The sequence below is a fragment of the Apteryx mantelli genome, chromosome 4 (assembly GCF_036417845.1).
Source record: "Apteryx mantelli isolate bAptMan1 chromosome 4, bAptMan1.hap1, whole genome shotgun sequence".
Lineage (NCBI taxonomy): Eukaryota > Metazoa > Chordata > Aves > Apterygiformes > Apterygidae > Apteryx > Apteryx mantelli.
The window spans coordinates 64332978-64360063 of NC_089981.1; the positions used below are offsets into that span (position 1 = coordinate 64332978).

The 27086-nt window shown below is 48.6% G+C and overlaps 2 protein-coding genes across 5 annotated transcripts in view; one reads left to right on the forward strand and one right to left on the reverse strand.

Moving 5' to 3' along the window:
- The window catches only part of FLVCR2 (FLVCR choline and putative heme transporter 2), a 40958-nt gene extending 18115 nt beyond the window's left edge, over positions 1 to 22843 (forward strand). Inside the window, exons 5-11 of the mRNA XM_067295681.1 lie at positions 3745 to 3812; positions 4591 to 4694; positions 12266 to 12376; positions 13010 to 13115; positions 13597 to 13708; positions 14092 to 14147; positions 21168 to 22843. Of these exons, the coding sequence (XP_067151782.1) occupies positions 3745 to 3812; positions 4591 to 4694; positions 12266 to 12376; positions 13010 to 13115; positions 13597 to 13708; positions 14092 to 14147; positions 21168 to 21224 (614 nt within the window). The 3' untranslated portion in view covers positions 21225 to 22843. The remainder of the gene's footprint in view (positions 1 to 3744; positions 3813 to 4590; positions 4695 to 12265; positions 12377 to 13009; positions 13116 to 13596; positions 13709 to 14091; positions 14148 to 21167) is intronic.
- Positions 1 to 26766, reverse strand: ERG28 (ergosterol biosynthesis 28 homolog). 4 transcript variants are annotated; one of them, XM_067296835.1, is made up of 5 exons: positions 26502 to 26766; positions 25868 to 25958; positions 23886 to 24004; positions 23644 to 23739; positions 1 to 65 (listed from the first exon to the last, which is right to left on the reverse strand). In XM_067296835.1, exons 1-4 carry the CDS (start codon positions 26632 to 26634, stop codon positions 23663 to 23665), a joined length of 420 nt encoding a protein of 139 aa, XP_067152936.1. In that variant the 5' UTR covers positions 26635 to 26766; the 3' UTR covers positions 1 to 65; positions 23644 to 23662. The 4 variants fall into 4 exon arrangements, with proteins under 4 accessions (XP_067152936.1, XP_067152937.1, XP_067152935.1 ...); XM_067296836.1 differs by lacking the exon at positions 1 to 65 and adding an exon at positions 12147 to 12202; XM_067296834.1 differs by lacking the exon at positions 1 to 65 and adding an exon at positions 23480 to 23506.
- Positions 26767 to 27086: the final 320 nt, after the last annotated feature.

The window sequence follows — 27086 nt, forward strand, 5'->3', positions numbered from 1 at the left end:
CGGATCACCCTTAAACTCTGCTGTTTTGCATTGCAGCTGCTGGTTTTTTTCCAGCACCTGATGCCCTTTGAGAAAGTGGAGATAGAAAAAATTGGTCAGAGGCAGACAGTTGGACCTTGTCATCTGCTCCGATCATGCTTATGATTCAGGGTAAAGAAAGGGGAAAACATTAGTTCTCATAGGGGTAAGCAAGTCCTGGAGCAGAAAAGAGAGCTCTAAGTATGAAGAGCATGTTTAGAATCTGATCTCCCTGGGATAATTCCTTCCTGGCAGTTGCAAAGGGATCTGGAAAAGCTGTTCAGCAACTGATAATTCAGCCTCTCTTCCTTCTGGTCTCTGTGTTTATTCTGTTCCTCTCTGTGTTAGCCTCATGTCAGTCTCCAGCTTGACTTTCAATCCTCTGGCAGCAAAGATGGTGGCTGATACTCAGGGAATAAAGCAATGAAACCTTTTTTTTTTTCCTAGTCTGTCTTTAAGATGGGGACAGCTTTTCCTACTCAAGTTGGAAGCTATGTTGACCAAGAAATCTACAGCCACATCTGTGCAACTGAATCATCCTCCCCAGCTAACACAAAGATATCTGCAGTTTCTCTTAGCTTTTGTATTAGTGGAGTGAGTGTTGGGGCAGAGAGGGGAAAAACTGCTGCTAGTTCATCTTCCTTGGCTGTAGAAAGAGTGGGGACTGTCAAATGAGGCCAGGTCAGAAAAGGTCTGCAGACCTCTAAGGTAAAATGTTATTACCAATGGTTGCCCACTCTCTTCCTGTGATAAGGCTTGCAGTGCTGGAAAATTGGTGGCACTGAGTCTGTGTTAGTGTTAGTGAGCTGTTTCTCAGGAAAACCTTCACACTGCCTTTTCCCTCAGGCTTCTAGCATTGCTTCAGTAAAGCTGAGGCATGACACAGAATGGGCATTTATTAAGAAACTGAGTTTATTGAGTTGGGTTCTGTACTGGAACTACATGTTGCTACAGAGAGGCAGCAGGGAAGAGGTGGTAAAGCCTGTGAAAGTGGTAAAGTGGGAGTGATGAGCGGGCTCCAAGGAGGCAACATTTGGTGAGGTGATGGAGCAGTGAGGAGGAGGCAGGGCAGTGAGATCTCCATAAGGAACCATTGTCCTGGAGGATGATGAGGGTGAAGAAGAGGAATACCAACAGTCTGGCAGGCAGGAAATAAATGCTTTTAGTCCAAGCATTAATAAGGGCTCCTTCTGGAGTCTTAAGCAATAAACTTCCCCTTTCTGGCCTTTGTAAAACAGAAGAGACACTACAGAGGAGGTCTCAAAGATGTTCTTAGGCAGCACACTGCAAGCAAACCATGGTAACTAAATAATGAATCAGGTGGGGCTGGATGTTCGGATATCCTGTTCCCAGCTACTAGTACTGGTTTTCTCATCTGTGTGGGTAAATGGGCATAGCCTCAGTGGAAATGTCCCTTGCCTGTTTTACAGGCATTCAAACAGCTGGCCATAATTCATGTTGAAATTTCACTGAGCAGTTGTGACATATGAAATGCCTATAACTTTTGCTAGCCCTCACAAATGCAAATCTGGCACAGTCTTGATTCTTAGAATATTTTGTCTGACACTGGTGCCAGGTGGCTGCTGCCAACTCTGCATCTCTTTCTGCCCAGCTTGGGAGCAGGGGCCCTTCTTTTTCCTGGAAATAGCATGCAGCACAGAGCCTCTGTGGAGCTGGTGTACTGACAGCAGGCTCAGCTGCCACAGCAGAGTTTGGCTGTCCCCACAAAGCTGCTGTTCTCTTGGCTGGACGAGAAGCAGAGAAACACAGATGATTGGTCTATGTTTATGCCCAGCTTTGAGGTGAAGCAGTAGCGGGTAGAGTGAATGTACTATTTGTCACATTCCCATATCCTGGCACCGCAGTTTGTGGAGTGTCTCCTACCTCTGCTTCAGGGTGCTCCAGAGATGGAGTTGGGGCAAAGCCTAGTTAGGCTCTTCTAGGCTGCCTTGCTATAGAGAGCTGTTGGGAAGAGCAAGCTTGCAAGCCTACAAGGCTGCTGAGGCTTGTTCTCCCCCTTCTCAGGCTGTTGGCCCTACTGGAGTTCCAGGCCTTGCTGGGCAGCTTTTGGAAAGGATCACGTAGATTCTTCTGCAGAGTGTGTCACTCAGCTTATCAGCCTCTCCTGTCCCCTCCTGGCACATGCCTTCAGGGCAGGGTCTGTTGTCGCAGGCAATGGGCTTATGGAATCGCTTGCATAAGTTCTTCATTTGTTGCTCTGTGCACATTGCCGTGATGCTGTTAAGTGAGCTCTGCTTAGTGTTGTCAGGGATGGTGTGTGAAGGAAGCGTGATCCCCCCTCCAACTGTCAGTCTTGCTCCCCCTCGCAGTGTTTTGTGATCTGTCTAAGGCAATGGCTGCCCACTGTCCCACTGGAGGAGTGGCCTAGGTGCAGGACTGCTCAGGGCTTCAGGTGTAGAGGAGGCTTGTCTCTGAGCTGGAGTCAGAGCTCAGAGTTTTGTTCCCTCTGTCAAAGCTTTGCCTGCTAGACTGCACTTCTGTATCACGTACTGGGATGTTCCTCCTTTTAGCTGAGGTTGAAAGAGGAAAAGTGGGAAGTGGGAACTTGACATGTATCTGGGCTGTAGAATTTCAGGCATCTGAGCCAGAGTTTTTAAACACATGCCTCCTTCTGGAGCCTGTAGATGTATGGGCTGCCGGTGGTGAAATCTCCCTCCCCACCCAGGATCACTGAAGCCTTAAAGAGAAACCAGCTGCAAATGTAAATGACTTTCTGAGAAGAAAGTTAAGCTGACTGTTATAGGCCTCATCCACCTGGGGAAGGTTTCTCAGTATCACCCAAGGTGAGAGGGTAGCCGTTGCAGTACTGCTGCTCCAGCCCCCACGTGGATGTTCTCATCTACTATAAGCAAAACTCTTCTTGTTCGTGCCCCTCGAGGAGAAACTTAACCAAAGTTGCACATATGCTGGAACAGTGGCTGAATGGGCTTGACCAGTATCGTCCCAACGGTTTCCATTTTCACCTTGGGTGATACTGAGAAACCTTCACCAGGTGGCTGAGGCCTGTAACAGTCAATCTAACTTCCCTTTCAGAAAGATAATTACTTTCACAGTTTTTTTTTTTCAGGCTTCAGTGATATTCTGTAAAAGACAAGACTTTTCCCATGCAGACACACACACCAGGTGCCTGGTGGAAATGCTGTCTGTACTCCTTTAGCTCTGCTCCTCCTTGCCTTCTGGTGTCTCTTGGCTTGGAAGTTCTTTGCTGGCTGTCAGGAGGGAGAGTGCTGTTGGGCTCTTCTTTGGGAGGAAACCTCCCAAGTCAATGGCACTGGTGTTAATTGAATCCCGGGCCCTTATTAGAGGTGTGATGCTGGGGCAGGTGCTTTTCCTTGGCTGGGGTGGAGGAGAAAACTGCATTGCTAAAGATGGATCTGGCTGTGTGAGGGAAGAGCTGAGACCCCATGTAGGTCCTATGAAACCTTTTAGTCCTAGAAATGTGCACAGCCTTTCCTCTGGCTGTTCAGGTAAGAACAATCCTGAGACTGCAGGCTGCCTCCTCCTGTGTACTGAGATCTAGCTGTCCTTGGTCTGTATTTCTTCCAGTAACCTCTGTCCAGCCAGGCTGGCTGGCTGTTCTGATACTCTGCAGTCTCGTTCTGGATCACTGCTCCCAAAGATCTCGCTGCATTTCTACCCTTTCACTACTACTACAGCAGGAAAGTAGCAGGCTCTGAATGTGCTGCATTTTTATCCCCTCCATAGGTTTGAATACAGGGTGCTTCTACTCCCTGTCCACTCTGCTGAACCGCATGGTGATCCACCACTACCCAGTAAGTGCCTCTGACCCTCAGGGCCCTCTGCTCGCTGTTGTCCAGAGCCAGCTGCCAAGAGTCTGTGAGAAATCTGATGCTACTGCGCTTCTGGCTGGCTCTGGCACAAGTTAGCTGGCTGGCTGGCTAGAAAGCACTGGTTTTCTTTGGTCTCTGTAGCACCCCATGCAAGAGCTGGTGAGCAAAGGCAGCTCCTCTATACCTGAAGTGACAGCGTTTTCTTTTGAGAAATTCTCCCGGCCATTGCCTCTGCCCTGTCCCTGGCAGTGGTTCCCGCTGGGATGTCTGCACTTGGGGACTGCCCATACTAGCACTCTTGCAGCAGGAGGGTGGGATGCAACTGAGCTTCTGTAGTGCTTACTGCTGGGGCTGAGTACCAATGAGCTCACTCCCATGCTACCTTGTGATTGGTCCCAGTGTTTCCTGGTAGATCTGATATAAATCCTGATTCCAGGAAGCAAGTTTTGTAGGATTTATGCTATCTCCTCTCAGAAGTGCCTGTTCACATTGGTGAGTGCTCACCTTTCCTCTGGGCTGGCTCAGGAAGAAATGCTAAACCACTTTTCTTTGAAGGCCAGAATAGGGTGCTGCATTGACTCATACTTGGCCCAAAAGGTCCTTGCAAACTCTAGTTTTGGTTAGCATGTTATCGGGAGAAGACATGTATGGGGGGAGGCAGCTTTGGTGTCTCTTCCTGTCTGGGTTCTCTGTACTTTGCTTGTTGTTGGCTATGACTTGGCTCCTGCGTTTGTGTGTGTGTGTGTGTGTCTTATCACAGGGGGAGGAGGTGAATGCTGGCAGGATTGGACTCATCATTGTACTGTCGGGCATGGTTGGGGCCCTGATCTCCGGCATCTGGTTGGATAGAACCAAAACCTACAAGTAAGTCCCTTGCTTGCCTCTCTGCCCCCAGTGACTATGCTCTGCCTCTATACTGTGTGAGGAACAAGCCTGTGCAGATGCAACTCTGCTGTCCAGGAATGAGTTGCTGGGAGGGATTTGCAAGAAAAAAAAATAGGGTTCTTCTAAACCCAGATAATCTAAATTGAAACTTGGAGCAGTGTGTTAGCCTGTGCTAGGCCTATACAAAGTCTGGTTCTGGTGTTTCCTATTCCTGGCATGTTTGCAGGCTGGTGGAGTTCATTCATCAAGGTGTGTATGTTTGGCTCTTTCTGCTGTCTGTTTTGCTGGTTTTTGGATTGGCCTGGGATGAAAGTTTGAGTGTTTGTATGCAAACTCCCGCTGTATCATATTGATATGAGTTTAGATGTTCTGACTGGGGTTGCTGAGAGGGAGCTGAGACGGGATCTCGGGAGAGGTGCCTGGGGGGTAGAGAAGAGATGGAACAGCCTGTCTGAGCAGGGAAGGCATAGGATGCCAGGGAGGGATCTCAGGCTTGGCAGGCAGGTGATAGGGGTTGCCTGGGCTACCCAAGTGGATTGATGCTTTTCTTCCAGGCAAACAGAGCAAGGCAGAGTTCCCGGTGTGACTGTTCCTGTTGTGACCTTGCCTTGTCAAGGTGGCCATGAGAACAGTGCGTTGTCATGTCCTGGGATGGCCCTGGCTAGGTCTTCGCCAGCCGCTAGTGTAGGAAGGGGGAGAGATGGCCCAGCAGCTGCTTTGTCAGGGCTGAGAGAGTTCTTGGCACAGGCAAAATCAAGACTAGGCCATTTCTCTGCCCTTACAAACTAACTTCTGTGAATCTCTGTCCTACTTAATGAAAGCGCCATTGAATCTAGTGCCCAGAGGCATTCTGTGAGTGTGTGTATTTAGGGCAGAGGTAAAGGGTGTGGGGTTGGGTGATGTGGTGTTTGCTGCTTGTGGATTGGCAAAGCAGATCTGGCCAGCACACCCTGCCGCCTGCAAGGAGACAGCTAAGGGTCCCTGGTGTTCTGCAGCTCTGCTAGCCCCCAGGAACTCAGATCTCACTGACAAGACTCCCTGAGACCTTGCCCACTAGACCTTTGTAGGGTGTCCTGGGGGATGGAGAGTGCCTGTGCTGTCTTACGGGGGGATTCGTGTTAACAGTTTTTCACTCTGCCCACTGGCTTTGAGAACTGTGCTAACCTGCTGTCTGAGCAGGTCAGGGAGCAAGTGATGTGTTGGCAGCTTCGTCTGAAGTGTGAAGGCAGCTTCAATGTCCTTTCCTTCCAGCAGCTTTTTACCTGGGGGAGCCCCTCTATCTTTATCCTAACTGGTAGCTTGGGCCAGAGAAGTGTTGTCTCATTGTGGGTAGTTTAGGTGAATATGATTAACTGTGGGCTTGCAGCTTCTGAAGAGACCTCTGGCCCTAGCTGTCAAGTACAGGGATCATAAATGGGGAGGAAGTGGGCTTTTCTGACAAGACAGAATGGTAGATGGGGGTTCCTGAGGTGCTGAGGAACTTGAGCAGATGACTGATACAGAGACCAGCAGGTTGCTTGCTGCTGTTTCTAGATTGTTGCATGCAGGTGAGTATTTCTCTTTTGGCAGCTCTGAGAAATGGAAACACAGCTGCTCTGAACTGCACTAGCTGTGCGATGCAACATGTCTCTTTCCGACCTGGCGCTAGTGGTAAGGTGGCCTTGCCTGGCGCTGCTAGGGCAGATGGTCTTCCTGGCTCTCCCTGAGTTAAGCTAGGTTGCAGCATGAGGGCTCAAGAGCTTTGTGGCTCACTAGCCAGAGCTGGGACTTGCAACTTGGCAGCATGGGGGAAAAAAAGTCCTGGGTTTGTTCCAAGACCCCTGTTTGCTTGACGGGACCATGTAGGTGGGCAGAGCTGGCTGAGTGTACAGAAAGTAGGGTTATGCCACCCACAGAATTTACCCTACAGACTCCAGGAGGTACTTGGGGCTAGATGCAGCCTTATATGAGGAAAAATTCTGCTAAGAATTTCTTCTCCATTGCAGCCCACTAAGTGGATTTCTGTAAAACTAGCAAAATTTCTCTGAATGCTACAGAGTCTTTATTTAGTCTCATTTAAAAGTCTATTTAAAAAACTGTCAGAATGCCAGATGTTCTAGATAGGTACCCTCCCCCTTCCCTTCACCACACAGATAGTATCAGGAATGTAATGATAAGCACATGAAAATCAGGAAGGAAAGATGTCAAGTCCTTTTTTTAGTCAGCTTAGAGAAGAGAGAGAGACAGGCTGATGAATAGAATCCAGCTGTGATTGAGGGGAGCAGGGGAAGGTTAATAACACAAGGAATTGCAGAACTCTATATGCGTGTTTGATTTTTAGTGTCCCATCAGCAGTTCCTTGAAAGGGTGAAGCTGTGCTAAGTCAGGCTTTCCCCATCTGTTGTGCTCGGGCACCAAATGGCCTTGCATTCTTGCTTTTATTTGGCAGACAAGTCCCTGCAGCCCCTGCACTGTTCTTATTTTTGGAATTAACAGGCACATATTTGGCCCATACAAATACATGGGTTATGTTGTGATGGGAGAGCTGTCCCAGAACTCAGGATGCCTTTGGTGGGATGGTTTGTTGACAGCAGGCCACTTCTCTAAAACCACACAGTTTTGACATTAAGTTAAATGGGACTCCCTGTACATCTTTGGGTTCCTGCCTGAGAGGAAAGGTTGTGACACCTGGAGGCTACTGATTTGCCTTGGGTGTCTTAGTATTTATAGGGGAGTCTAGCCTGGAATCAGGGATCTAGGAACTGGATTAATCAGCACTTCTCTTTGGCTACGCTTTGCTTTTAAGGGCAGTGTTCAGATGGCCGAGGGCCTAGCTGCTTCCAGGCAGTTGCTTTCTGCTGTCGTCTCTGTACTCTAAGATCTCAGAGATGCCCATCTCTCTCCATTGACTAGACGCAAGAATCTTAAGTGCTGTTTTAAATGTGTGTATGGCCCTGAAGTGTGTTTTAAAATTGGGGAGAGGGAGGGAAAATATGGGCAGTGGAGAGTGGGGCACTTGGGTCTTTTGTGTTAAAAGAAGGCTGTCAGCCTAGCCTGGCCTGAGTTTTAGGCCTTCTTGTTGCAGCCTTTTCCAAGCTAGTCCCTGTGTAGTGTTCTGCCGTATCTCTTCTTTCATAAACACTTTACCAAGGCTGTCCTCTTCTGTGACCTTCATACAGAAAGTGACAGAAAACCGACTGCAGAAGGATGTGGGGCATGAAGACCAAACTAGCCCTCTCCGATTCTTCCCTTTTCTAGAACCTGACACCTCAGTGTCTTTGACAGTGAAATCCTTCTGGGAATATGGGGACAAGGCATTTATTTGGGGTCTCGTGCAGCCTGGAACATGCTGTCCTCATGGTAAAGCCCGTGAAGGCCATCTGTCATCCCAGCTCATATAGCAGAGAGCACTGGAGCTGCAAATAACATCCCAGTGAGCAGCTAAAGCTGTGGCACCTGGCTGTGGCCTCCCACCCTCCCCCTTCTTCATTTGTTGCTTTTTCTTCAAGCCCTCTTCCTTCAGATGCTGCTTGGCTCTAGTGTTTTCCCAGCTCTGCTTCCCTGTGAGCCTGGTCCTGTCCCTTTGCCTTTCCTTGCCCGAGTGATCTTGTGGGATGCTGCTGGACTGGGCCTAGCCCTGTATGTTCCTTGCTCTAGAGTTTCCTCTGGAGTTGGCTGAACAGCAAGAGTTGTGTTCTCCATTTCAGTCCTGTTCCCTGCTGATGCTGTCCCTGGCTGGTTTTCTTCCCCAAGGTCCCTTTTTCACAGTCCTTTGTGCAGGCTCTTTAATCTGCCTCTTAAAAGGGGTAGGGAATGTACTGGGGGCAGATGAATGTCAGGGCAGCTTAGGTTCACTAAAGTGACAAGTGTGTCAGCTCCTTCATAGATCTCCCTCTGGCTCTGCCACAGAGACTTGACAGCTGGTGCCCTGGTAGTGCTGCCTCCATCTTGGTGCTCTGGGCTCCTTTCCCAGACCCTAGAGCACAGAGATAGTTTAACCCCCGTTGTCCTAAGGTGATATAGCAGGATGCATAATTTCGACCATGCACTCTATCGCACTGGGTATCCTATCAGGGAGACTGGCTGTACATGTTCCAGGTAGTGATAATTATCAGTCCCTGTTGGGTTATCAGCCCTGACAGGTTGCCTAAAGCACCAGGATTTTGTGCAAATGCCCTCTGTGAATCTGTTTCTCCATTTTTTTTTCTATTCCTGTAAGACTTATATGACTATGATAAGTGAGTTTTCAAGCAAAAGCAGGCATTCTTCCATGTTCTGGTGTCCCTAGGACTGCAGAGTGGTCTTGCTGTCCTCTGACTAGTGAGCATGGTGACAAAGGCCATCCCTGAGAAGCACCCTTCCACTCCCCCCCCCCCCCCCCCCCGGAATTCCTTGTCTCCCCATGCCTCAGTAGCTACCTGTGTCTTAGTCAAATCCTTTGATTGTATGCAAAATTTTGGGTCCTGCTTGGACAACTAGGTGCTAAATCTCCTTTTTTTTTGTCATCAATGGTATTCTCACAGGAGCAGGTGCTTGCTAAAGTCAGGTTTAGCAGAAGTCTACCTGTGTGCTTGAGGCTGTTTCATGCAGCAGAAGCTGCATCCAGGGCTGCCTGTACAAGTCCCAGGTAGGGGTCCTGCTTTAGAGCTCTTGCTGGAGTATTATCTGCAGTGCTCAAGCTTGCAGTTCTTGTTCTTTCACAAGGGTCTATCAGTTTGTTTCGTCTTACTGGAGCCTAATGATTGAGGGAAGTGGATCAGCGAGGAAGTTTGCTGTCTCCTCGAGCAAGCTAATGCAGAGCAGATGTGGTACCCATGGCAAGGTGGAGTAGAACTCTCCATTTTTTCCCCACCTAATCCTGCAATTCCAATGGAAAGCACCACTTGCTTTAACCTGCAAGAGTGGCCCACTTGTCAGTCAGCTTTTGCTCTAGTTCTCAGTGGGGGGTTGCATGTTCTGGGAGCTTGCAGCTTCACTAATGACACAGCCTCAGTGTGAAAGAAAGTCCTGACCACATCTGGTCACTAACTCATTCATCATCTTTGCCCTGGAGATGAGGAGCAAGGCACAAGCGTAGGCAGCTGTGAAGACGAAGGGATTCAGATGCAAACTCCCTTGACTGTTTGAACCATAAACCCAGGAAATGGGCAAAGTTTTGTGGGACTACCCTGAGAACTCTGCCCTGAGACCAAAACTAATGGGAAATGGGAGAGAAACCAAAAAACCTGTGTCCAGACATGTTTCAAGTGTCCTCGCTGGCAGAGAGTAAGTTTTTCAGGGTCACAGCTGCTTCATGGAGGCCTGCACTATGTAGCGTGTATTTTAGCACTGATTTCTGTGTAGTTTGGAGACTTCTTTCTGTGGAAGCTGCATCCAGTTCAAACTTGGTCTGTGCAGCCCAGGGAGCTGGAGATCCAACCTTGAGCTTCTCTCCAGTCTGCTCTTTTCCTCCAGGGCTGTTCTGTGCCAGGGGATGGGAAGCATGAGAACTCAGGGGAGATATCTAAGGAACCCCGTATTGAGCAGAGAAAGGCTTTTACTGCCTCTCCTTCACCACTTTCTTAGGCTACTCTCTAACTCCTGTCAGTCAGTCCTTCATCTCATCTCCTTCTGTAGCTTCCAGACTATGTGCCAGTCTTGTAGCAGCTCTCTGTAGTGTGTTACAGCAGAAGGAGCCCCTTTATGCTACCTTCACAGGTGAATTTTTTATCCATAAAAGTACTGGAAAAATATATTAAAGAAGCTGTATAGCATTGGAGGTTAAGGGATCTGCCTACCCCTTTGTTCCAAAACAAAACTACTTGTCACAGCAAAATATTTAATGTATTGAAGGTCTAAATAATGTGTCTTTTGAATCTTTATAAGCATGAATCAAAAGCTGAAGTCTGAAGTTAGCTTCTCAAGCTTGTATTTGGATAAGAAATGACTTAGGGGCATGAGCCCTGCTAACTTCAATCATTGTCAGCAGTGATGGAGGACAGAGCCATAGCTGGAACATTTTAGTTTTATTTGTGGTAATTCAGTGTACTGGAAAATTTTTATTGCAAATATAATACTGGTTGCCTGTTACCAACTTGAGGTTGGATTTCTGACAGCTAGTATTTGCACTAAAACCAAAATTGAATGTGAAAATAGTCAGATGTAAAATTTTTTTGTTTCTTTAGTAGAATTGTATATACTGATACCAAACACATTCTTTAATGGATTAAGACTGTAAGACTGGCTAAAAAGTACACAAGTAGCTTGTGAATGTACTTATAACTTGTTCCTAGAAGCCCCCACCCCAAAAAGTTAATCTTTTTCAACTCTGGTAACTGTTCTGCTTTCAAGATCCTGTTGGAATTTCAGTCAGTTACAGGATTTACCTTTTCTTCCTTCCTTCCTTCCCCAAATATGTACTCCTTGCTATCTTCTGTCCTAGAATGGGCCGTGTTTTCTTTGGATGTGGGAAGGAGTTCCTGGTTATATAGTCAGGGATGTCAATTGCTATCATTTCAGTTCTGGTAAAGCTGATCTGGGCTGTTGCATTTGTCTCGCAGCACTGAGTCCACCGCAATTCCTTAGCGTAGCCAAGCTACAGCCCTGACTGTTCCTGGTGTCTACCTGGTGTGCTTCCCGGGTGCAGGGGCTCTTCTGCTCCTCTGCGCACAGGGGAGAGCTCATGGTTCAATTGCTGTTGGCTGTAGCACTAATCCTACCAAACACCCCATGGCTTGAGGGTCTGAGCTGTGAGGGCACCCTGCATTGTAGGTTGCCTCTACAGTACAGCAGGCAGCTTAAACACAGAAAGCAATGGCAGTGTAATTTGTTTTGGATAGCACTGAAAAATACAGGTCCATAAAACAGCATCCTTGTTTTCTCACTGTTTTAGAGAGTTCTTCTGATCTGATGGTGTCCTCTATGGCACTGAGGGTCTGTCCTCTGTACGTGATTCTTCCAAATCTTGGAGGGGCTGTGCAGCCTTTCTCAGCTGACCCGTGCATTGTAGGGCTGCCACGGTTCCCCTCTTCACCCAGCATTCCCATTCTGTAACAGTGCAGTCACCTCTTCCTTTTGCTTTCCTGCTTGCGAGTGTTCAACCACTTCAGCCCCCCCGCTTATAAATAAGTGTGTTCAACTGGTTATAATACAGAGGGTGCCCAGGAACCCTAGCTAGGAGGAGCAGTCATTAAGGTTAATGATCTCTTCATTTGACTTTCTGTCCTCTCAAGAGAGATATATGGCACATGGCCAGGGAACAGTCAGCCAATGGTAGGATCTGAGCTTCCTGACTGCCTCATAGGTGCCTCTTTATAGGTGCAATGTCATTCCTGACCCCCCAGGGAGCAAAATGACCCTGAGAGGCAGGGAAATAGGAACACCTATGTCTGTTCTTGCATCTCCTGCTGCCCTGCTTTGTGTCCAGGCCCTTCTGTGCTCTGTGTCAATGCAGTTTCTCTGTCAGTGGTAAGAGTGTGAGAGGGCTGTGCAACTTCTTTGTTACCATATGCTGCAAGCTATACCGAGATCTGTGGACAAAAGGAATAGGAGGATCGGATTAAATAAAACCTGGATTGTGCTTTGCCTTACAGACAGACAACGCTAGTGGTTTATATCATGTCTCTGGTGGGAATGGTTGTCTACACCTTCACTCTCAGTCTGGGTCACCTCTGGGTGGTCTTTGTGACTGCAGGCGTGCTGGGGTAAGTTTATGTGCAGTCTGCTTTGTGCTGCATGTTGTCTGCCAGGAGATGAGGGAGGAGGCAGGGGTCATGGCCCAGGAGAGAATGGGGAGGGCTGCGGTCTGTGTATGGCTCTTGCATGGGATAAAGATAAAATGATCTGTTCTCCACATCTCTTATGTATGTGTTTGATTAGTCAGGGACATAAGCGTAGCCCTGCTCAACTACAGTTGCCTTAAGTGCTCTAGCCAATCAAATGAAAGGATTTGAGAAACAAATGGAACTGGGGCGCCACAGATCCTAGTGGAGAGGAATGAAAAGCATGTGGGTCTGGGTGGCTGATTGGCTGTGTTGGGGATTGATGCCCTTCACAGTTACTCGTGGGAGGTGCTGCCTTCAATGCCTCATTCTCATAGCAACTGGCGGCTCCCTGCTGGCCTGGCTCTGTGCCTTAGGCTCTGGGCACAAGTGTTTGAGGGTAGGAGGGAGACCTGTGCCATGATGAGGGAGTCAGACAGCTGTGTGGGCTACAGTGATGCTAGGGGACACATCCTGTGCAGTCTGTGAAGCATCGTAACAAGGATGTGGGCTGCCTTGTGCCTCTTCAGTCATCTAGCAGCTACTGAGCCTTCTTTTCTGTTTGTTTCTTTACAGGTTTTTCATGACAGGGTACCTTCCCCTGGGTTTTGAGTTTGCTGCAGAGTTAACATACCCAGAATCGGAAGGAACGTCATCAGGGCTCCTTAATGTCTCAGCACAGGTAGGTGTGCTGTTTCCTTTTCCTCACCTTTCAGAACCTCTTGTTAGGCAGAAAGATCAAGTCATGGTTCCCACTTCTGACCCCCATTTCTTGTCCATGACTATTGTCGTGTACTTCAGATCTAAGCACCTTAGGACTTGGCTTTTCAAGAGCCTAGCAGCATTCCTGTAGTGGCATCCATTCTGTTTCTGCTTAGGAAAAATCCATCAGGATGCTGATCATCTGCGCCTTTTCCATTATTGCTCCTAACAACCTAGGACCTGCCTCTCCTCCAGTGAGAGATGAGATTTCAGTTTTCAGGCTCACCTGTCTTCTCGTCAGCTTCAAGGAGGCGCAGGGAAGTGTTTGTAACCAAGCTTTAGCCTAGCTAGACCAACAGCTTGGCTGACCCATACGTTCTGATACTTTGGTAGAGCTGGGAAATTGTTCAGGCTGCTTTATAATAGCAATACAGCTTGACCCTGCTTTCGTTGTTTTGTAGATCTTTGGTATTGCTTTCACCATCAGCCAAGGACAGATAATGGATCACTTTGGGACAAAGGCAGGAAACCTCTTTCTTTGTTCCTTCCTGTTCCTGGGGACCATCATGACAGGTAATCAGACTTCCCAGCATTTCTCTACTGTGACTCTTCTGCTTGGGCATGTGGACTGAAGGGCTCCTGTGTATAGTGGTGCCTGCAGGAAATAGCAGAACCCATAGCAATGCTGCTGTGCTTCTTTAAGCAGCTGCTCTGTGTTAAAAAGAAGAGATCCAAGGCTCCCTGCCCAGATGCTGCCTGGGGTCTCAAAGATGAGTCTACCACCTGCTGAGATAGTGCTCTCCTCAGTCAGGAGAGTGGCTTCCCCTGCTGACCCTAATGTGTTCCTTGTCTCCTCTGGGGCCTTTGCTTCCCTTTTGGGTCCTGGGGAAACTGATTTGGGCTCTGAACAGTGACTTAATTGCCTTCACATCTCTTTTCCTCCCTCTGTCTCTCAGCATTCATTAAGGCTGATCTCCGAAGACAGCAGGCCAATTTGGAAAGTGAACAGACAGTGAGTAAATCTGCTTTGATCCCTTCTCTGCTCCTGCTGTTAGCTCAGGGCAGCACCCAACCCCTCTCCTTTCTAAGAATAGGGATGGTCTTTCTGAGTTGCAACTGTAGTTGTGATTCTATTATCTTATCTCACCACTTCTCATCCCACTTTTTGCCTGTGGGGAAGCTCCTTGTTCACATTTTCAGACAGGTGGCTGTAATCCCAGCTCCACTAGCTATTGGGGGCTTGTGGTTTCTCATGGTTAATGTCACACTGAATGTGCCTAAGGCTAATCTTTGAGGTTTTGGCCCTCGGGGAGTCTGTGGGGCTTTGCATGTGTTCTTACTGGCTATAGAGAGAGGTATGGGTTAGTGCTGTGCTCACTTCTTTTCCCTCATAACCATTGAGCCCTCAAATGCTTTGCCTTTGTTTTGAGCTGGGTGATCATTCTTCCAGCCCCCTATGGAGGCAGATTGTTCCTCTACTACTTGTCCTCAGCTACAAAGTGGGGTTCAGTCTCTAAGACTGGAGGAAACTAGGTGACAAAGCCCAAATCAGTGCTTGGGAAGCCTGCCTCCCCACCCTTTGCGCAGTGCTGTAGACAAGGCTGCAAGTTCATGTTTGAATACCAGAGTCTGGGGCGCACCATGCAGTAAGCGCAGCTGTTTTGCATGTGGGAGAGGGCCTCCAGTGAACTAACTACAGTGGATAATCTCAGAAGCTCCCCCTATACAAAAAGGGAAGGAACTGGTGCTTGCTTTGGCCTCTTTTTCTCACTGCTCTGGGCTCCTTTTCCAGGATGTCCACTCAACGTTCATGAAGTCATCAGTGACCATGACTAGCAAAGTGCATATGCTGAGTTGCATGCTGGCTTGAGTCAGCTCTTTTCAGAAGACAGTGCTGCCTTCCTCCAGATAATCTAACCGCTCCGATCTGGAGAGAGACCAGAGGGTCCAAGAAGCAGCCTACTCTGACCGGCTGCTCAGGAAGGTGGATTTTCAATTACAAAATACATATTTTTTTTGTTTTTATATATTTTTACAGAACTGTCTCGGTACAAATGCACAGAGTAGGATAAGTAGGGGGAACTGATGCTGCCCTGGGAGTTCTTGCACATGTAATTCTAGACCAGATGGGAAGAAAAAAGCTGTTCAGTTTAGCTAGCTGGGCAACCCCACCATTGTAATTAAGAATCCCTGTTTCTGTATTTAATTTTTATACTCCCAGAACACTGGTGTAGACAGGGTTAGCTAGAACAAAGTTAGCTAAGATAAGGTGCGGTAAAGAACAGTCTGTTGTGATAATATGCCTGTATCCCTAGATTAACAGTGATGAAGCCAAAGGCAGAAGATGAATTGTAAGGCCAAGCCATTGTCTGCAAAATCTGAGGCAGCAGGGCTGTAATGAGGTGCTGGTGGCACTGCAAGTTATTCAGAACACATTTGTGGAAGGAGGAGGAAATATCAAGGTCATTTGGCAGCAAACATGATGCCAAGTAGTAGTGAGGTCCCTTCCCTTTGTCAGACACTTCCCTCATCAGATGATTTGGAGGCTTGTGCTTAAACCATTTTTTTTATCAGTCTAAAATACAATTGTAAGGGCTTGCTTCTGGATGCAGGAGAGGGCATTGAGACCAGAGCAAGGTATGTACAGATACCATTTCTGTAATTCTGAAGTCCTCCAGAATTGACTGTGGTAAGAACCAGAGGGACATGTGTGAGGTAAAGGGTCTCAGGCAGGCAGAAACTCCACTGGCAGCTCCCCCTCTGGGTGCTGTGCTCTGTGGATTCCATGCTGGATCCCTCTCCCACCCCAAATGTGGCCTCCAAATTGCAGAGCTCACCTGATTGATTTCTCAAGGTTAATAAACAAACCCCTGTCCTCAACCGACTGAAGTTAGGCTGAATCTGGTGTTCTGCCTCAATCAGGGGAGCAGCCAGCTGGGCTTAGGCATTGTGTGCTGCCTTTGTGGAGAGCTCTGACAGAGTCATGTTCTGGAGCTTTGCTAAATGGCAGGCTGCCCTACATGTGCTTGGGTGATTTTACTGGTATCTCCTTTGCCTGTTCTTTTTTATTTTTTTCCCTTCTCCATTTCCCTCCCTGCTTGCCTCCATCTTCTTGGGGATTGTGACTTTTGGCTGTTGTTGCAGAGGACTCCAAGGCAGCAGTCAGATCATGGATTATGGACAGTAGCTTGTAACCCTAACCCATCAATTTCCATTCCTGCTCACTAGCTCATACACAAAGGTAGGAGAACCACACTAATCTGCTTGTCTGAACCCTCACGGATGGCCCAGGCACCAAGCCAATGGCACTTCTGGGGCAACAGCAATGGCTACAGAGTTCTGGAAGTTTCTCTGGCCTTCTGAGGTACAGGTCTGAGATGGGGAAAGGAAAGGTGAGACAGCTCTTAAGAACACTGAAGATGCCCCTATCTGATGCAAGCCTAATGGATGGGCAGCAGATGGAGAACTGGACTGTCAGTAAGTTGTTGGGGAGATGAAGTGCAGGCATTCACTGATGTTACTTTTACAGTCCAGACTCTTGGCCGGAGGTGATGCCTGGAGCTCTGTAGAAGAGCTGGCTTTGACAGTTATGGTGCATGCCTATTACATGAAGGAAGTTTAAAAACCTCTAGCAACACCAGAGTCATTGGGTTGGTGCCTTTTGGTATAAGGATGCCTGAAAACTATAAAACTCTGTACTTGCTGACCTGTAATTCTCAGTGGCTCCTGGTTATTTCTCAGATGTTTCTTAAGGTGCAACACTTTGCTGCTCACTGCCCTTTGCCCTGGCTGGCTGCTCTGTCAAGTTAACCATACTGCCCTCTGCTTTTCATGGTGTTCATCAAACATGTGCATCACTTAGGGGTCACAGCAAACAAGACTAACAGGCAAAGGCAGAGAGGGTCTACTGCAGAAAACAGCCTTAATTGAGATTGGAGTGTGTGCTACCAGGGGTGGGAAGCTGCCATGCTTTGGTACATGTGGAGCAGTTAGGTGAGCAGGGAAAGATGTGACTCTAGACTGAACACTCCTGAAGTTTTCTCCATACCACAGTCTGTGGCAGTTTTAGCAGGGGTAGGTGTGCTGGGTTGTCTGGGTACCAGAAGCTGTAGCTGCACAAACTGGGCAAACCTGGTGGGATATACTGGGACTTGTTTGGTGGCTGAAGCTTATGTCACTGCCTTCACTGTGAGTGGTATAGGACCTAGCTTGGTACAACTGCCAGTGTTATCATTGACATCTCAGCTGCAAAATAGACATTGTGAGGGTTGGGTATGCTGCTCTGTGCCTGCTGCAAGAAGACTGACACTCAGTTGGGTATGATCTTCTGGAGAACGCGGAGTTGTAGAGGTGTGCAGGCCTCATCCTTCCTACTGAAATGCTGCGCCTTTGACTGCATAGCCCTGTTGATGATGGTGAATTGACCCAGTGGAGACCCATGGCAGAGTTAGGCAGCTGGCTAATTGTTCTCTCTGGGGGACCATCATCCAGAGTACTGGCTTAGCAAGGCATGCTTCCTTCTGGTCCAGAAATGGAAATGATCTGGTAGGAAATTGTCAAAATCTTTAACTCTCTGTTCAGCTATTGAATGGCTTGGGGGCAGAGTAAGACTGTGGAACAGCCTGGTTTCCCAGTGTCTTAAGGAACCCACAGGGGGAAAAACACACTTACTGATTCTCACAGGGGAAGTTCTTCCATTTTCACCTAATAGTGGCTTCTGGTGATGAAATGGAAAGACTAGCATCAGGTTGAGCTGATGGCTCTCTAGGGAGAAGAGGAATGTACAAAGCCATAACCTCAGTGCCAAAGTCAGCATTTACCAGCCTTGACTCTGTCCAACAACAGCAGCCTCTAAGCGGCCACCTTTCAGAGCTCTTGGTGACTGTGTTCATACTGCAGGATATTTTCCATTTTTCCCACAGGACCTGCCTTGTGTCCACAGGCAGTTTATCTTCTATCGGTGCCCTTCTCTGTTAAAGTTATGTTGCAATTAAACTTGTACAGGAGCTAAATTAGCCTAATGGCACTATGAACACCTTGTCCTCTAATAAAGTTGTAATTGTTCCAACAATCAGTTCACAGATCATCAGCCAGGTTAGCTTTCTGTACCTCAGGACACTTAGATCAAATGCCCTTTTTACATGATACTAAGTCTTTGTTGCCTTTGTTGTAAGTGCATCTGAAACCATCCAGCACTCTGCCTTAAGGTTTTATAGCAGTGTCAGTTGATTCAAGTTATGTGTTATATGCTTGTATATGCTGTGTACAACCTGTACTCATCTGCTCCTGGTTTCCAGCATCCATGCAAACCTTCCTTTATTGTTTGTTTGCATTTTGAAATAAGCATCTTTACTGATGAAGTTTTCCATGCTTTGCTTTGACTCAGGAGTGAATTTTTCATGAAAAATCTTAAAACTATTTCCAGACAAATATTTCTTAAGCTTGCATGGATTTTCTAACAAACAAAAAGTATCCTGTAGTGTTTGCATGTGCAGAATTCCAAGATGGCAGGACTCTTTTTGGTCAAGCTGGGCTTTGTTTAGGCCTCTTTGAAACTTGCTAACTTGATTAATGTGTGTTCAGGGCACTTCTTTATACCACTTTTGTATAGTGGAAGGTAAATTTAACATTTTTTGGTGTCAAGAGACTATGCTTGATAGCAGAGAGTAGGGAGTGAAATGGCTTCAGACTTTGTCCTTGTTTTTGCATTGTAATAAAATTAAAACCTTTTGCTTGGAGTGTTACTGTACCAGCAGTGCTGAGCACTAATGAGTGCAGATGAGTTTGGATGGTCAGTCTGCTCTAGAAGTACAGCCATGGTGAGGGATTTGTTTAAAGCAGGTCTGCGGTTCTGCTGTGTCCTCAAACCATGTCCTGGAGAAGTTATGACCCAGAATCAGGGCTAAGTTCCATTTTTTGATGTTTTTCTGCTTGTCTGGATGCAAAGGTGTATCTGATGGATCTCAGTGGAATACCCCAAACCATGTGGCCTTTTCATTCCAAGGACAGTGTGACTCGGAGGCTGGCTAGGGCATTATGGCAATTACGCAACCTCTCTAGCTTACTGGAGTCTTTTGCAAGCTGTAGCATGCTCCAGCTCTAGTAGATCTAGCAGTAGCCAATGAAAGAACTGTTTCAGTTTTGCTTTGTGGGCTCCATCTCCTGCTTCCCAAGACCTCCCTGCTACCTTTTTGTGTTTACTGTGGGGTAAGCAGCCTTCTCTTCCTCCTATCCCAAGCCCACAGGCAGGCCATCTCCATGCCCTGTTCCTGACCCCCACCTGTGAGTGCACCCTTCCTTTCCCAAGATGGTGAAGCCCTGTGGGCTCGCTGATCTTGCAAACCTGGGTTCCTGTAGCTCCAGAGCTGAGGACAGGTAAGTGGGGTTGAGACTCCAGAGGCTTGGCGAGCCTGTTCAGAATTGCCAGCATGCTTTGGGGATGCATTCTAGTGGAGTTTCCAGAGCCTAAATGAAGCTTTTCTGTTACCCCCTACCTCTAGTGCCACTTCATGCCACCCTCCTTTTTACCCCCTTCCCAGTGCTGATAGGAGCTTTCTCTTTGCACTTCCTGGCTTATGCCTTCAGGCATCTCTCTGAAGCTCTCCTGATCTCACTCTTCTGCTTTGGGATATTGCTGCTGACCTCTGTAAAACCTTTTCAGCTGCAGTTTGTGTAAGAAGCTACTCAAAGTGAAACTGTTTTGTATCTCTTGCTTCCATGCTGCCTGGACTTCTCTTGAACTGCTTTGGGGGTGTGAATCTCTTTCCCATGCACTTCTGACTCCTGCCTCAGATGTCAGTTTTGCCCCACAGTGAGTTAACACAGAGCTTAGGCTGTGGGAGACTCCACATTTACCCTTAAGAGACTGCATGTTGTCTTTTGAATCAGTGTCAACTGGGGTGTCTCACTCTACCTGAAGAGTTAGCACTTGGAGAGAGGCATCTGAAATCCCCTGGGGAAGGTGGAGTGTCAGGTCTAATCATAGACCACCCTGAAAGACTCCGCAAAGGAGATGACCCAGCTGTACTCACAAAGGCAGAACTGGGATTGCTCTGCTCTAGCTGTGTTTAATTCTGCCCCAGGGTCAGGGTGGCATTGTGCTAACTGGGCAGCAAGCTGGGTCGTTGCTTTTCTTCTGGGAAATGACTCTGCAACTCCCTCCACCTTAAGGGAGGAAGTTGTAGGAGGTAGAAGGGTTCTGGTAATTAGGCTAATTCTTTTGCAGGATTTATGCAGAAAAAGCCTCTTGTCTGTTTGCCTTTCATTTCTTATGGCTTTTTGGGTATATAAGTACTGAACCTTGAAGGCCTTGTCTATACCATCCTGGGTGTGGAATTATCCCAGCTATAAGCCCTGACCGGGGACAGGGAAGAGTAGGGGACAGAGGGTGTCAGCCCTGAATAGGGGGAGGGGAAGACTTGAAGGTGAGCTGTACCAGCAACTTGTTTGGGTGTTGGGGAGGTCCCTAGATATGCCAGGGTAAGGACAGAGAAGAGTTAGTTCCTGTGCTGAGACTCCTGCTGAAAATTTGGAGGGTGTACATCACGCAGGTTCCTTCTGGTGCTTGCACAGATGCTGTCCTTCCCCATGGCATGAAGGATGAGTTCCCAGTTTCTTCCCCTGCCCAGAGAACTGCCCCTGCAGCTTTACCACTTGGAGGATCATCTCACATAAGTGATATGTCTCCAGTGAGCTGGCTGTGGGAGTGTTACCTGGGCCTGTACAGTTCTCACGCTTCTGTGTATAAACTAAGGCTTGAAGGCTACAGCAAGTAGCTTAAGGGAAGTGGGATCCTTGCTGTGCCTGCTGTTCCAGAGCTTCTTGGCTGGGTGCTAAAATGGTCTAGAGAAGGAAGAGGGAGCCACATGCACTCTTGGCTTGAGCTCTCTGAGGGTGGTGATTCTGTTTCAGGGATTTCTGCACCCTTGCAGGAACCATGAATGAGCCAGCCTCTGGCCAGCTGGTCTCTCTGAAGCCCAGGTCTGGCCATCCAGGGCCTTAATAACATTCCTTTTCTTTGTCTGACTTGCAGAAAGTGATGCCTGAAGCCTGCACTGATCCCATAGTCCTTGAAGAATCGAAGCTGTGAAAGGGAGGGGTGGCAGAGCTGGGAAATGCACTCTCCTCCCTGTTCCCACCCTTGCCACCTATGCCATTCTCCTGTCATGCATACAGTATGGCAGTGGGCAGCCTCAGGGCAGGAGCCCAGTGAACACCTTGCAAAGTGTGGGAAAGAGCAAAACAATAAGAGAGTTGCTCTCTTCAGTTGCACCTCTGCATCTTGCTGTTTTGGAGATCTTACTGCTTAAAGCAAAACTTGAGGAAAACCACTGCTCTCCCTTTCCCCCCCTCGCCAACTCATCTATGCTTGGAAGAAGCATACATGCTCAGAAAAGCAAGGCTGCATTTGCAGATTAGCCCTGAGCACACGAAGGCAAGACGATACCCTGCACCTGGCCTGTGTTTCCTCTCACAGAGAAGCTGACATTAAATGTAGAAGCTGGACCATGCTTAATTTGTGAGCAACCCTGGAAGAGTTGTGATCTGTCTGTGAAGAAGATGGATTGCTCTGCCTCAGCACTTGTGATGCTCTCCATGTTGCAGAGGTGATGGTAGAGCCTCAACACATCTCCAGCCAGTGCAAAGCAGTGCATCTGCTGCTGCCAGCTCCAGTTTCTGTATGTGGCCATCCCCACTGCAACACTTTGTCTGTGGATAAACCTTTATTTAGAATTCATTTAGGTTGCCCTGATGTTCCTATCTATTAGGAGTAATTGAGAGACACCAGTATGCATCCTGAGTGGACTCCAGCTCTCATTCTGCCTAGAGGCAAGGTCTAGCTCCAAGGCTTATGTTGAATCTACAGCCTGACCCTGCCCAGTGCATCTCACTAGCAACAAAACCACAGAGTTTTGAGAGTCAAAACCACAGGCTCCCTGGGCTAAGGACCACTAATGATAAAGTACCTTTTGCATGTTTTAACACAACATAAAATCTTTTGTGAAGTCCTATATTGAGATAGCCAGCCAGGATTGCATTGCTTTGCACTACCACAGTGAGGTGTTTGAGTCAGGTGGGAATGAAGATTTGCTCCAGTGTGGAAGCTTCCCACTTTATAACAGGCAACAGGAAAAATAGTCCTCTTACCAGCGTCTGTGTCTTGCAGACACTTCCCCTCTGTATACTATTATTTCCTGATCACAGGTATAGATCCTTATATCCCTCTACTTCTTTTTCAGCATCAGACAGATAATCGCTGCCCTGGTGGAGACATCAAGTATCCTTATACTCCTTAAATAATGCAGTTGTGCACAAATAATTTTGAAAAATAAATGTTAAAATAGATGAAAATAGCTCTCTTGGACATACCATTTTTGACAGAACCTTTCTTGTGAAATTATACTTTTAACGCTTAAAAAAATTAAAGTCCCATATTTGATAGTTTGGGATGGAACACTGTGGGGGGGGTCTACAATGTTTTTTAAATAAAGATTTTTATATAAAAGCAAAACATTTCAAGTGTATGAGTGAAACATGACACTTTTTCATGTTTTAAACTGGCTGCATTTGTTTTTTTTAATCCTGAAGTGTTTTACAGAATGGAAAAATGTTTTTTTGCCCAGTGCTACTGCTGTGCTCTTTTTCTCCCCCCCCCCTTTTTTTTTCTCTGCCTTCTTCCTCACGTGCACAGGTTTCCCAGCCAGCAGATCCTGCTGGTGTCTTCCTACCTTCTGTGCACTGCCCATCTGCTTTGAATATTATTTCATCTAGATTGCTGCAGCCTGTTCCTATTTTTTTCTCTTGTCTATAGTCACAGGCAACTGCAAAGGTAGCTCAGTCCTTGCTCACAGATGCATGCAGTTTGCTGTCACTAATAAGCTGGAGAATTGGGATCTACAACAACTCTCTTCACTTGCTTGTGTCATGTGAGCAGTTAGACCTGGTGCTTTGTGGGAAGGAGTCAGGGAAAGGTGGGTTTGCTGTAAGGAGAGATGATTTGCTTCAACATGAAGCAGAAACTGCCCCCCAATTTGTATATGCTCTCCCCACTGCTGTGTGGCAAAGAGACAGACATGGTGCCCTGCAGTTTTCTGTTATTAGAAATGGCCCCTGAGAAACACACACATGCAAGTTATGCAGCAGTGCCAGGGGCAGCACATGCTCTCTTTCCTGGCAGAAATGTTCAGTGGATCCTGGGTCACTCTACACCTCCTCCCCACAGGTGCACCAGGAGAGAAGTCCTTACTGCAGGGGGCATGCTTGAGACATTCCCTGTTATCCTCAGGGAAGACAGTCTCTCCAAATGCCCCAGCAAGCTCTGACAGACTCCTTTAGGACTTGACATTTGACATCAGTCAGTTCAAATGTTGCCTGGACAAGAAAAAAACACACGGTAATGAATGACTGACAGAGTCCAACAGTGATCTGCCAGTAGGACAGGAGCCCTGGTGAAGCTGCAGCTGAGCTTTAGTGGGAGTTTGGCAGTGAAGATAGGAGACAACACTGACCTACACCAGGCATTCAGCTTCAGTTTTTCTTCTTTTGTGACAGTACTTCTACCTCCAGGTACTGCAGCCCAATCAACATCCCCAGGATAGAGAAACCTGAGAGAGATATGCAGAATGAGTTATGTAAAAAATGCTGGAAAGGAGATGAGACATTCCCACCTCTCCCCTCCCACTATCATCTCCCCAGCCCTTAGCTCATGACTTCATGACAAGTTTTGGGGGGAATGCAGAGCTCTACTTACTTGCTACCATGAGGGGTGCCATGACTCCAATTGTCAAGGCTGCAGTGTGGTAAATAAAGACTTCAGAGAGGAAGTGAACAAGGGCCATAAAGAAGGTGAAGAGTGTGATGTAATAGAGGCTGTTGGGGAACAGAAAGAAACATGTTATCATGCAGCCCACAGTACAGGCACAAGCATAGCAGAGTGGAAAAGAAGGGAATCTGACTTCTGCCCCATCTGTCCTCACTGTGGCAGCAAAGAGGGCAGTCAGAAAAGTCCACCTAATGAAGCTGCTACTCACTCTGCATTACCAGAAAAGTCCAGCATGATTTCTTGAGTCCAGCATCCGTTTTTAGGGGTGGCTATGATGTACTTTTATGTGTGATCCAGATCACCCCCCCCAAAACATGGCATTTTACTAGCAATTCTTCAAAGGAGATGGGCACTTCTTCAGGTAATCTAAGTGGATACCAGAGTCCTGAAGGCATGAGGTAGATAAGACATGCCACAGGTTGGTAAGGGTGGGGAGACCAATGCAGCTGAGGCACAGCACTAGGCCAAAAGGGTTTCATGCACTTAAGTGTTAAGAGGCTCTGAAGAGGGAGGAAACTTCTTAATGCTTTTCAAACATTCCCTTACACAGGTGCCCAGGGTGACATCCAGCTCCCTGGAATTATGCAGACACTCCTATCAAAGAGCGAAACTGCTGTGAGGGAAAATGGAACTTGTCTTCTGGCCTAGTGAGGTCTAAAAGTTCCCCGGACAACAGCTGAGAGCAGAACGGGGGCTGCATGTTCAGTGGTGCATTAAAAGTCACAGCCATTCTCTGGTTTGAATGTAAATAAAGAGGGCAAAGCAAGGGTAGGGCACATGTGAAGTGAGAAGCATGTGCGCACACAGAAGGAGGGTGAGAACTGGAGGGCTAAGGAATAGCGCCCTATAACTGGGCAGGACTTGGCTGTCTCCAGGCTGCAGCACCCAGGAGTTCTTCCTGCCTGAGCCCTGCTACCCTCTAGGGGCCAGAGCTGTAAAAAGAGAGCAGGTCCAAGAGCTCCAAGATACAAAATCCTTTTAAGAAACAATAGGCTTTATGGTAATTGGCACTGCCTCCATCCTCTGAGCCACAGACACACCAAATAACTTGAGTCCTTGTACCTCCTTACCACAGACAAACCTAGTCAATCCAAGAACATGCTGCCAGGGGCATAATAACTTTTGCTGTGTGGGCGACTCTCTCCTGAGGACTTCTGGATATGAGCCTGTGAGGGCAGGGAGAGAAGGATAATGCTTATCAAGCCAGTATGGCTCCCAACAGATGGGATTACAGTCACAGAAAACTGCTGGAAGTATTTAACAGCAGGTTCTAGCAACCTCTAACACAGGCTTTGCCTACCACAGACCCAAATGCAGTCACCCTGCTTGGAAATCCCTTTCAGGAATACTACTGTTGCAACAAAGAGAAACAGCCTGCCTCCCAATCTATCTGGCACGGGAACAGGGGACACCTCACACCAGAGATACACTATCCTCATCCCCAGACAACCCACTGCCTTCTTCCATGTGCTCTTAACACCCACTGCAAGGGGCCTCTCAACCTGCTGCATAGTCTTTAACTGAACTGTCACAGCAAAAGAGGTACCAAGTAGCAGTCTGATCACAGTGTTGCCAAATGCTTCACATCAACATAGCAGTAATACCACCAGGAGATGGTTTCCAAATTGGAGATCAAAAGTCTGTGACACAGAAAGTTTTCAGATCTATTAATTTCTGCCAGAGCTAAGAAAAAGAGCTCAAATGAGCAGGCTCTTCCTCAAGGGAGCAGCAGTAAATACACAAATCTTCCACTGCTGATTAAGTGTTTTTCAGAGGAACACTTTCAATCCTAAAGAAAGTTCAGGAACAGCTTTTGATTCCATACCTCATCTGAGCTGCCCTCTAAGCTAACTGTCCAGGTTGTGACTAGCAGGCAAAATGAAGGATTACTCGCATGCTCCTTTACGTACGTCTTATTGCGGATGTCAATAGCACAGAGACAGCGAATCACTGAGGACAGCAGGGTCCAGATGCCAAAGGTCCGAGCCTGGAGCCCATTCACTGTGAAAAGAAGTGGGGAGAAAGTGAGGACCAAGAATGCTCCTGCTTGCTGACCCACCCCATCCCTAGGTCAGCAAATGGAGAAGGAGGGAAGGCAAGGGCAGCCCCGAGGACAGTGTGCACTAGGGAACGGCAAGGCATTCCAGGTGGGTAAAAGGCTTTGGCACGAGCATTCCTGTAGCTGTGCCGAGACACAAAGCTACGTGCGTAAAGGACAGGAGAGGGCCGCGTCTGGCTGCACGCAGAAATCCATCCCCAGGGTCACGTCGTTGTTTGTGTTGTGCTCTCTGCCGCCTAGAGCGGCAGAAGGGCGGCAGCCTGGGAGGCTTGTTGGCAGAGTTGTACTCGCCCCCCACGGGGTCACATATGAGGTTGGGGGGCCCAAAACCACAGAGGATGCCGGGCACTCCCGGGGGCCACGCGGGGCGGCTCCGCGCTGCCGGCGCACACCGGGGCTGCGCGGCGACTCCCAGGGCCGCGACAGCGGGCCCGAGAGCGGCTCCCGCCGCGGGGGCTCGGGCAGGCCCGCGGCGAAGGCCTTACCGAGGCCGGGGGTGCCAGTGTAGAGCTTCTCCGAGAGGAAGCGGTGGTCGCGGAAGCTCTGCAGGGTGTTCCCGGCGGCAATGACGGACACCATCACCAGCCAGCTGCGCAGCACGTTCAGGAACCGGCTCATCCTCCCGACCGGCACGGAGCCTGCCGCGAGGGCGAGAGCGGCGTCACCGTCGGCGCCGCCCGCTCCCGGCCGCGCCGCCCCCGGGACCAGGGCCGGACCCCGGGGCCGGGTCCCGCCTCGCCCCCGCCCGGATCTGCGCCTCACCGCCCCCACGCCCCTCGCCGCCGCCGCCGCCGCCACAGCCCCGCGCTCCGATTGGCCGCGAGCACGCCGCCCCGTTCACGCGCCGCGCGGGCCGACACCTCCAATCGAATCCCTCGCCGCCCGGGCGGCGGCTCCGCCCCTCTCTGTGGCCCCGCCCCGGGCGACCGCCACGCTTGGGGAGGCGGTGGCGGCGCGCGGCCGGCTGCCGCGCCTGCGCATTGCAGCGAGCGCCGGCGCCTGCGCAGTGGGGGCGCGGGCGGGGCGGAGGGTGCGTTGCCCGTTGGTTGTTGTAGTAACGGGGAAGCAGC